This window comes from Mustelus asterias, unplaced genomic scaffold (genome assembly GCF_964213995.1).
Source record: "Mustelus asterias unplaced genomic scaffold, sMusAst1.hap1.1 HAP1_SCAFFOLD_178, whole genome shotgun sequence".
In the NCBI taxonomy this organism is placed as follows: domain Eukaryota; kingdom Metazoa; phylum Chordata; class Chondrichthyes; order Carcharhiniformes; family Triakidae; genus Mustelus; species Mustelus asterias.
The window spans coordinates 95160-106163 of NW_027590179.1; the positions used below are offsets into that span (position 1 = coordinate 95160).

General features: G+C 45.3%; 1 protein-coding gene across 1 annotated transcript in view; it reads right to left on the reverse strand.

Moving 5' to 3' along the window:
* The window catches only part of LOC144485253 (uncharacterized), a 75754-nt gene extending 72757 nt beyond the window's left edge, over positions 1-2997 (reverse strand). The window contains exon 1 of the mRNA XM_078203470.1: positions 2259-2997. Coding sequence (XP_078059596.1) covers positions 2259-2997 — 739 coding nt within the window. The remainder of the gene's footprint in view (positions 1-2258) is intronic.
* Positions 2998-11004: the final 8007 nt, after the last annotated feature.

The following is an 11004-nucleotide window of genomic DNA, read 5'->3' on the forward strand; positions in this document are numbered from 1 at the left end:
TCATTATTGTCACCTGTATTGGGATACTGTGAAAAGTATTGTTTCTTGCACAACATACAGACAAAAAACATACTGTTCATAGAGTACATCAGGGAGAAGGAAAGGAGACAGTGCAGAAAATAGTGTTAAAGTCATAGCTAGGGTGTAGAGAAAAGCTTAATGCAAAGTAGGTCCATTCAAGAGTCTGATAGCAGCAGAGAAGAAGGTGTTCTTGAGTCGGTTGGTCGGTGATCTCAGACTTGAGTGCTTTCTATGGTGCATCTGTAAAAGCTAATGAGAGTCGTAGCAGACATAGAACAAAGAACAATACAGCACAGGAACAGGCCCTTCGGCCCTCCAAGCCCGTGCTGCTCCCTGGTCCAAACTAGACCATTCTTTTGTATCCCTCCATTCCCACTCCGTTCATGTGGCTATCTAGATAAGTCTTAAACGTTCCCAGTGTGTCCGCCTCTACCACCTTGCCTGGCAGCGCATTCCAGGCCCCCACCACCCTCTGTGTAAAATACATGCCAAATTTTCTTAGCCTCCTGAGAAAGCAGAGGTGTTGGTGGCCTTTCTTAACTATAGTGTTGGCGTGGAGGGACCAGGACAGGTTGTTGGTGATCTGGACACCTCAAATCATGAAGCTCTCAACCATTTCCACTTCTGGAACAGACATCCAGAAGTCCAGCCCAATGCTCTGGGGACATGGGTTCAAATCCCCAATTCAATTAATGAACCTGGAATTCTAAAGCTAGTCTCAGTAATGATGTCCATGTTAGTTATCATCGATTGTTGTAAAACTTTACCAATGTCCTTTAGGGAAGGAAATCTGCCATCCTTATCTGGTCTGGCTTACGTGTGACTCTGGACTCACAGCAATGTGGTTGGGTCGAGGGCCGAGCAAGTCACTCAGTTCAGGGACAATAAGGGATGGGTAACAAGTTCTGGCCTTTCCAGTGATGCCCACATCCCAGGAGACAATAAAATAAAATGTTCTGACCCTCTTCAGCTCCCCCAACCGGCTTCACTCCACCTGCACTTTCACCTGCTGAGGTCCTAAAGGATGGAAATCCCTCACTAAACCTGCTCCTTACCTTTTCAACCCAGCTTCTTACCGTATGTGAAGGGTCTCGGTACATTCTAACCTGTTACTGGGTAAATACCAATTGTTGTCACCGCTTTTCATCTGAAAACTCAGGAATGCCACAAAAACATTTGGAAACTTCAGATCAGAGACATTTCAGACTGGAATAGTCACTTGTGGTCAGGAACAGCTCGCAGTTTTATATCAATCTGATTTCAGAGCATGCTTTGTAAACAATCACTATCTAATAATCTTCATCAAATGTAAAAAAGTTCCTTGAAAATTAACAGAACAGCACTCTCTGTCCCTCCCTCTCTCCCTCACAAGGCTTCATTCTATGATCATCTTGCTGGTGCCAGTACAGAGCGAGACTGCGGATAGTTGGGAACCTGTCTCGGGGGCAGGGAATTCATATGGTGTTCGTGGAAGTGGAAATGACTAGGGTTGGGAAGCATTTCCCGATCAGGGCCATTGTGATCTCCTGGACTCGTTTCGATCGCCTCAGGGGGTCGGAGAGGAATTTCCCAGATTTTTTTTTCCCCATATTGGCCCTGGGGTTTTTCACTCTGGGTTTTCGCCTCTCCCTGGATATCACATGGTCTGGAATGGGGGGGTGGGGGTGAGTTAATAGGTTGTAATGAACAAAGCATCGTAGCTGTGAGGGACAGCTCGGTGGATAGGATATTGGTATGTAGATAGGCTGGAAAATTGGACGGGGATCCTGGATTCACGATTCAATCCTGGACCGGGGAGCGGCGCGGGCTTGGAGGGCCGAAGGGCCTGTTCCTGTGCTGTATTGTTCTTTGTTCTTATGAAGAAAGCTTCCACAGCAGCTTGCTGGGTGACAAACCCAGAATGGACCTGTTTTCTCTATCCAGATAAGGAGCTCTGATCCATGGAAGAGAGCGGCTGAACACATTTCTTTCACACCTCAGGATTAACCCACATGTTCAGTCCTCAATGTGATTAACAGCAGCAAAAGCAGTTGAATCCAACCCCTGCAGACACTCATGAAGTTGCTGGTGTCTGAGCATTTGCTGTAAGTCAGTGAATACATTCCCACACTCGGAACAGGTGAACAGTCTCTCTCCAGTGTGAACTTGCTCGTGTATCATTAGATCGCTGCTACTTTTAATGTTCCGCTCATAATCAAAATATTTATAATGTTTTATATCAGAGTGAATCCGCTGATGTTTCAACAGGTTGTATGACTGAGTGAATCCCTTCCCACACACAGAGCAGGTGAACGGTCTCTCCCCAGTGTGAACCCGCTGGTGCATCACGAGACTTTTGCTGCTTTTGAAGCTCTGCTCACAGTCAAAACATTGAAAAGGTTTTACATCGATGTGAATTTGCTGGTGTTTCAGTAGGTGGTATGATTGAATGAAGTTCTTCCCACACACAGAGCAGGTGTATGGTCTCTCTCCAGTGTGAATTCGCTGGTGTACAGTGAGTTCTGATGATCGCCTGAACCCAGTCCCACAGTGAGAACATCTAAATGGTCTCTCGTCAGTGTGAACACGTTGATGACACGTCACTTCACTGGAGGTTTTGAAGCACTTCCCGCAGTCTGGACATTTAAACGGTCTCTTGTCAGTGTGAACTCGCTGGTGTTTCTGCAGGTTGGATGTAGCAGTGAATCGCTTCCCACACAAGGAGCAGGTGAATGGCTTCTCCTCACTGTGAATGTGTTGGTGCCTCAGCAGATACTTTTTGCTTTTAAATGTTTTCTCACAGTCAGAACATTTGAAAGGTGTCTGATCAGTGTGAACATACTGGTGTGTCAGCAGGCTGGATGACTGAGTGAATCCCTTCCCACAGGTGGAGCAGGTGAACGGCCTCTCCCCAGTGTGAGCGCGTCGATGCATTTCCAGTTCAGAAGGGTAACTGTATCCTTTCCCACAATCCCCACATTTCCATGGTTTCTCCATGGTGCCGGTGTCCTTGTGTCGCTCCAGGTTGGACACTCAGTTGAATCCTCGTCCACACACAGAACCTGTGCACGGTTTCTCCTTGCTGTGAATGGTGTGATATTTTTTCAGGCTGTGTAACTGGTTAAAGCTCTTTCCATTGTCAGTTCACAGAAATACTCTCTCAGGTATTTGTGTGTGTCTCAGTGCTTTTCCAGTCACACTGATGTTTGAAATCTTTTCCCACAGACAGAACAAACATTTCTCCTTCCACATTCAAAGGGCAATGATATTCAGACCCTGATGAATCGAGTGACTCTGTCAGATCTCAATGTGATGTCTGTTTCTGTCTGTAATTCCTCCTTTCCAATATTCTGTAAAACAGTTTACAAAAGTCATCAGTCAGTCCAGGATAGAAATTTTGAACAATTTTAGTTTCTCTGGAACATTTTTTCCTCTCTTGCTTGCCTTCATTGGCCAGGGCATCAAGTATAAAAGTTAGCAAGATGTGTTACAGCTGTATAAAACTTTAGTTAGGCCACATTTGGAGTATTACATGCAGTTCTGGTCGCCACACTACCCGAAGGACGTGGATGCTTTGGAGAGAGTATAAAGAAGGTTTACCAGATGTTGCCCAGTCTAGAGGGTTTAAGGTATGAAAAGAGGTTGGATAAACCTGGATTGTTTTCACTGGAAAGACGGAGACTGAGGGGTGACCTGATAGAAATCTACAAAATTATGAGTTGCATAAATAGGGTGGATAGTCAGAGGCTTTTTCCCAGGGTGGAAGGGTTGACTACGAGAGGGCACAGGTTCAAGGTGAGGTGGGGAAAGTTTTTCACACAGAGGGTTGTGGGTGCCTGGAACATGCTGCCAATGGAGGTTGTGGAAGCAGGCACGTTAGCAACGTTCAAGGCGTATGTTGATAGACACACAAATGGGAGACAAACAGAGGGATAGAATCCATATAGGGACAATAAGTAGTGGGTGTAAATTAGGAATCAGCACAGGCTCGGTGGGCCAAAGGGCCTGTTCCTGTGCTGCATTGTTCTTTGTTCTCCTAAATCTGTAAATCCCCGTCCCACACACTCTCCCTCCTCCCTGGGCTGAAGTCCAAACCCTTCTCCACTATTTCTTTCCTCCACTCCCAGTTTTCTCCCTCCCTCTCCTCTGTCTGGGTTCAGTTCTCCAGCTCCTGTCTGCAGACTGACAATAAAACCAATGGGTCTTATTGGGAGGTTTGGAACCTCCTGCACTCACCCGCCTGAGTCCAGATTCACAGCCACACCGCGCATGCTCCAGCTCACAATGGGCTGGGGAGTGATTGACGGGCAGGTCCGGACCAATAGGAAGAGGGTCAACCGGGTCCCGGATTGAATCAGGTCACCGGCCGCCATCTTGGGAGAGGAAGGCGTGTCTGTTGTTCAGGGAGCGGAGCGCGGGGACGGCCATCTTGGTAAGGGAGGGGGTGAGTGGGCGGGGTTCCTCCCCGTTGCCTGGGCCCGGGGTTACCCGGGCAACCGGCGGGCGCCGCCATCTTGAGGTGGTGGTTGTCCATCCGGGTGTTTAGTGAAGGGATGGACAATGAGCTGGAGCTGAGTTTGGAAAGTGTTCAGAGGAAGGTGTGAAATCAGATTGACAGCCAGATCTGTGTGAGAACTAGAAACTCACATTCAGTATGTTTCTCAAAGCTCACCACAATGCTGCAAACACTCAGCTCATCAACAACAATCCTCTGGCATTGCAAATGTTAACTCTGTTTCTCTCTCTCCACAGAAGCTGCCAAAACCTGCTGAGGATTTCCACAACTTCCTGTTTTCAGTTCCCATTTCCAGAACTTTCTGTTTTTGGTTCCCATTTCCAGCTTCTCCGGTCTTTCACTGCGATTATTATAGAATTCCTACAGTGCAGAGGAGGCCATTTGGCCCATCGAGCCTGCACCGAACAACAATCCCACCCAGGCCCTATCACTGCAACCTCACCTATTTACCCTGCTAATCCCCCTGAGGGTACTAATAGGTCAATTTAGCATGGCCAATCCACCTAGCCTGCACATCTTTGAACTGTGGGAGGAAACTGGAGCACCCGGAGGAAACCCATGCAGACACGGGGAGAACGTGCAGACTCTGCACAGACAGTGACCCAAACCGGGAATCAAACCCAGGTCCCTGGCGCTGTGAGGCAGCAGTGATAACCACTACTGTTTTTTTGTTTTTAAAGTTAAACTTTATTTATTAATCACAAGTAAGGCTTACGTTAACACTGCAATGAAGTTACTGTGAAATCCCCCGAGTCGCCACACTCGGGTACCTGTACAGGTCAATGCACCTAACCAGCATGTCTTTCAGACTGTGGGAGGAAACCGGCGCACCCGGAGGAAACCTACACCGACAAGGGGAGAACATACAAACTCCACATGAGGCAGCAGTGCTAACCACTGTGTGCCGTGTCGCCACTGTGCCGTTTTTTAAAGTTCAGAGTAAAATAATTGTCACAATTTAAATATACAAATCAGTGATATTTATTTCTTTAACTGAGACTGGGCTGTTCAGGAGGAATGTCAGGAATCACTTCACGGAAAATAGAAATCTGGAATTCTGATCAGATTCAGTCAACAGAAAATTTAAAAACTGAGATTGTAAGAAGGTTGTGAGATGAGAGTGTTAAGGATTATGGAATCAAGGGAGATGGATGGATTTAACAAACAGATCAGGCAAGTCATTCTCAAACCCAAGAGACTCCCAATGAAATAGGAAGTCAGGGCAGATCGGGAAGGTGGGGCTCTTTTGGTGTCATGCCCAAGGTACTCAGGTGACCGGGTGCCACTTGAGGGAGGAAGCTGGCGAGTCTTGTCCAACCAACAGGGTACATGTGTGGCCGTGTTAGTGAAGGAGCATTGGGTTGGCGGGGCATCAGGGAGCAGTGACCAGGAGAGAAAATGATTGATTTTATTCTTATTCTGCAAACAGCAGCTGGAGATCTGAACACAGCCAGTGCGGCTGATCGAGTGAATCCCTTCCCACACTCGGAACAGGTGAATGGCCGGTGAGTTCACAGCGGAGAGCGGCCATTCACCTGCTCTGAGTGTGGGAAAAGATTTACTTGTTCATCTCATCTATTGAAACACCAGCACACTCACACGTTGGAGAGACCATTCACCTGCTCCTTGTGTGGGAAGGGATTCACTCAATCTTCTAACCTGCTGACACATCAGCAAATTCACAAGTGAGTGCAGAGGTTGGAGTTCTCTTTATTGCTGCTGTTGATCACATTGAGGACTAAATGTCTGGGTTAAACCTGAGGTGGGTAAGAAATGTGTCCCAGCTGCTCTCTTCCATGGTTCAGAGCTCTGAGACATGGAACAGAGGCTCCTTTATAACTGTGTTTAGAGTCAGGAAGAACAACAGTGAACGCTGGAAACATGCTGTCAGATCAGAGATTGGTGTAAAACTGGGATCTGTTCCTGACTGAGAGTGAAACAGCAGGTTTAAGTTTCCTGTCTGGAACTGATTGTGGTAATTATGGTAATCACAGAATCCCTACAGTGCAGAAGGAGACCATTTGGCCCATCGAGTCTGCAGCGACTCTCTGTCAGAGCATCGTCCCCAGACACACCCCTCCCACGCTAGCCCCATAACCCCACGCATTTACCCACTTCTCCTCCCAACCTTAACATCTTGGGACATCTATGGGGCAATTTAGCATTGGTCAATCTGCCTAACCTGTACATCTTTGCACTGCGGGAGGCAACCAGGGAGCATTTACATGGAGATGCTGCTTCTACCCAGAGTGTAATGGTAATGCTGCTGCACTTTGATACGACTGCTCAGACATCAGACTGTGTCAGCTCTTATTGATACTGAATAAAATCTAACCACTGTCACCAATAAGGGTTATCACTGGCAATCATTTCAGAGTTTGGGGAAAGAGAATAAAGGGTTAATGGACACCCCGAATCCCAATTCTATAGATTAAAAGGATGTTCACAATGCTCTGGGTCCAAGTGGTTTCTCTTCAGCTCCTCTGCACCCTGTTACTGACACTTTGGGCACATGGACTGAACCCCAGGGATCCCATCACCATCTGCCCCAATCGCCCCGTCTCCTGCCCCGATTGGCTGGAGGCCCATTTCCCAGTCAGTCCTCCAGCACATTCCTGTCTCTCTATCAGTGCAACGTCCAGGGCAGCTTCCCAATTGAGGCTCAGGCCCCATTATTCTCAGCTAAATTCAGCTCTCAACTCCGTCACCTGGCTGTCACTAACATGAGCAACAGAGACAGAAAGGTGCCCCAGGCTGAAGTGGGAACTTGAAACTTGTGGCTCCAAACAAACTCTTCAACATTTGTGCATTCAATACCTGTTTTTGTATGAGGTTGTTATTTTGACATTGAGGCACTGGAGGTGAAGAATAACTTTCCCTTTCTAACTTTGAATTAGAACCATAGAACCATAGAAAATTACAGTTCAGAAACAGGCCTTTTGGCCCTTCTTGTCTGTGCTGAACCATTTTTTACCTAGTTCCACTGACCTGCACTTGGACCATATCCCTCCACACCCCTCTCATCCATGAACCCGTCTAAGTTTTTCTTAAATGTTAAAAGTGACCCCGCATTTACCACTTTATCCGGCAGCTCATTCCACACTCCCACCACTCTCTGCGTGAAGAAGCCCCCCCTAATATTCCCTTTAAAATTTTATCCTTTCACCCTTAACCCATGCCCTCTGGTTTTTTTCTCCCCTAGCCTCAGCGGAAAAAGCCTGCTTGCATTCACTCTATCTATACCCATCAAAATCTTATACACCTCTATCAAATCTCCCCTCAATCTTCTACGCTCCAGGGAATAAAGTCCCAACCTATTCAATCTCTCTCTGTAACTCAGCTTCTCAAGTCCCGGCAACATCCTTGTGAACCTGTCTATTGTCTATTGTATCAGCCACGGAGCAGTGGATCCACACGCTTCCACAAGAAACTGCAAAGGGTGGTGAACGTACCCAGTCTATCACACAAACCAGCCTCCCATCCATTGCCTGTGTCTACACTTCCAGCTGCTTTGGAAAAACAGCCAGCATAATCAAGGACCCTACACAGCCCAGACATTCTCCCTTCCACCTTCTTCCACTGGGAAAAGGATACAAAAGTCTGAGGACACATACCAACTGACTTCCCTGCTGCCATCAGACTTTTGAATGGACCTACCTCATATTAAGTTGATCTTTCTCTACATTCTAGCACTACATTCTGCACTCTCTCCTTTCCTTCTCTATGAACGGTATGCTTTGTATAGCATGCAAGAAATAATACTTTTCACTGTATACTAATAATGTGATGATAATAAATCAAATCTTCACTCTGAATCAGAAGATTGTTCTTTCCAATCCCAGTCCATTGACCTGAGGCCAACATTCAAAGTGCCAGCACTGAGGGAGTGCTGCATTATTAGAGCTGCTGCCTTTAGGATGAGATGTCAACCCAAGTACCCCATCTGCCCCTTCAAGGACATAGACGTTGCCATGGGTATGATTTTGAAGAAGAGCAGGGGGGCTATCCCCAGAGTCCTGACCAATATTTATCAATCAACATCGCTACAAACAGGTCATCTGCTCATGATCATGTTGCTGCTTTTGGGATCTTGCTGTGTACACCTTAGCTGCCACATTTCCTGCATTACAACAATGACCACACTTCAAAGCTGCTTCATTGGTTGGAAAGCGCATTGGGACATCCTGTGGTCCTGAACGATGCTAAATGCAAGTTTTTAAATTTCAGATTTGTGTTCCCTGATCTTGATATCTGAATTTTAATTGATTTCAGCCACCCCCAACTTGCCATTTAACAAATTCACCTTGGATCGAAGAATATTTTAACCAATTAAGGCAACAGCAGGAATCTACGGTGGGTAAATTTTAAAAATAAGTTTATTCGACAAGAAATGTTTACTTCAAACATTTACAGCTTGATGTGGGTGATCAGTCTGTCGAAGGTTAACCCTCTCTGGCTCCTTCTTTGACAGGAATTCTTGTGGATTTCAACCTCAGAAGCCTGGTTCCTTCTTTGACAATAATTTACCTGGAACTCGACCCTGTGAATATTCAGTACTTGGCTGGCAGGGAAGATGTTGGGAATCTCTACTTTTATCCCCAAAGTGACCATTACCTGACATCAGAGTTGGGCTGATTGTGACATGACACTTGGTCAATTTGGTTACCAGATTAATTTAACCGGATCCCCAATTACTGACACCACCTTCTCTCATCATCTTAGACAGGAATACAATTGCACAGTTTCATACTAACCCTTTATCTGATTCTATACAATCAGGTGTTCAGACAATTTCAAATTCTGAGACAAATCAGAGCTTGAAGGTCTCTCTTACCAGTACATTTATCATCATTGCACATTCTTCACATACACAGCAATTCAGATGATATGTTTTTACAGCAAATAAAACTCAGCCTTTTACTATAAGACTACTTGTGACACTAATAGATAAACAAAAAAATGACATTCTTCATTGATTTATTAACCGTAACTCAATTAAATCTCACTACTTCTCCAGTTATTTGTTACTGAATGCAAGCTAATTAATGCAGTAATCTTTAATTAATAAACTTGGTTACTACAAGATAGACTGGCTCAAAAAGACAGTTTGTCGAAAGATAACAGCTTTCTTCCTTACTAATCCTGACCAGACTGAACAATGAACCTTATTCTTTAGTTGGACTTTGGCAGAATATGATATCCTGTAGTTTATCAAAATTATAAAATAATTTCTTTCTTTAAACAATTTCTGCCGGCTCTGCGGTTTCTGGAAACATTTCAGGTTATTCAGTGTTAATATTTTAAAATAAAGATCTAGCCTTTATATAATTGTCTATTACACTGAGTCACTGATGATAGCTTATTCAAGGTTAATTACTGAATAACCATATGTTACATATAAAATCAATTTGTAGCTAATAAAGCCAGTGACAGAAGGTGAACAGACTGTTAGAAGCCACATGTTTTGAGTTTAAAATGGTTTCCTTGACCTTGTTACTTATAGCAGTGAATGTGATATGAAAGCGATTGAATTTTAAAACTAAATTTGATGACTCAGGCCCTGCAATTTCCTCCATTACAACAGTCACTACAATTCACAGAACTTCATTCACTGTATAATGCTTCAGGACAAAGGCATAGATAGAGAAACAAGGTGGTGAAAGGTTATCGGGGGAGGTGGGAATGTGGAGTTGAGGTTTCAATTAGATCAGCCATGATCGTGTTGAATGGCAGAACAGGCTCCTGATTCACATGTTCATCTGACACCCGGTGGTTGTGAGAGGTGCTATAGAAATGCAATTTTTTTTTGTTTCCCCACAATGTTGGATAATTACACTCAGTCCCTGCATCAAAATCATTGTTAAAGGTTGAGTCTAAATTTGACACATTTTGAATGCTGGGGTGGTTTTCTCCAAAGAGAAGACGAAGAAGTGATCTGATGGAAGTCTTTAAGATTATGAAGGGGTTCAATAATCCAATAGGGATTTCAGTGAGAAACTTCTTTACCCAGTGAGTGGTGAGAATGTGGAACTCACTACCACAGCCAGTGGTGAGAATGTGGAACTCACTACCACAGCGAGTGGTGAGAATGTGGAACTCACTACCACAGCGAGTGGTGAGAATGTGGAACTCACTACCACAGCGAGTGGTGAGACTGTGGAACTCACTACCACAGCGAGTGGTGAGACTGTGGAACTCACTATCACAGCGAGTGGTGAGACTGTGGAACTCACTATCACAGCGAGTGGTGAGACTGTGGAACTCACTATCACAGCGAGTGGTGAGACTGTGGAACTCACTATCACAGCGAGTGGTGAGAATGTGGAACTCACTACCACAGCGAGTGATTGAGATGAACAGCATGAATACATTGAAGGGGAAGCTCGATACATACATGAGGGAGAAAGGAATAGAAGGATATGCTGATGGGGGGAGATGAAGAGGGGTGGGTGGAAACTTATGTGGAGCATAAATAGTGATGTAGACTG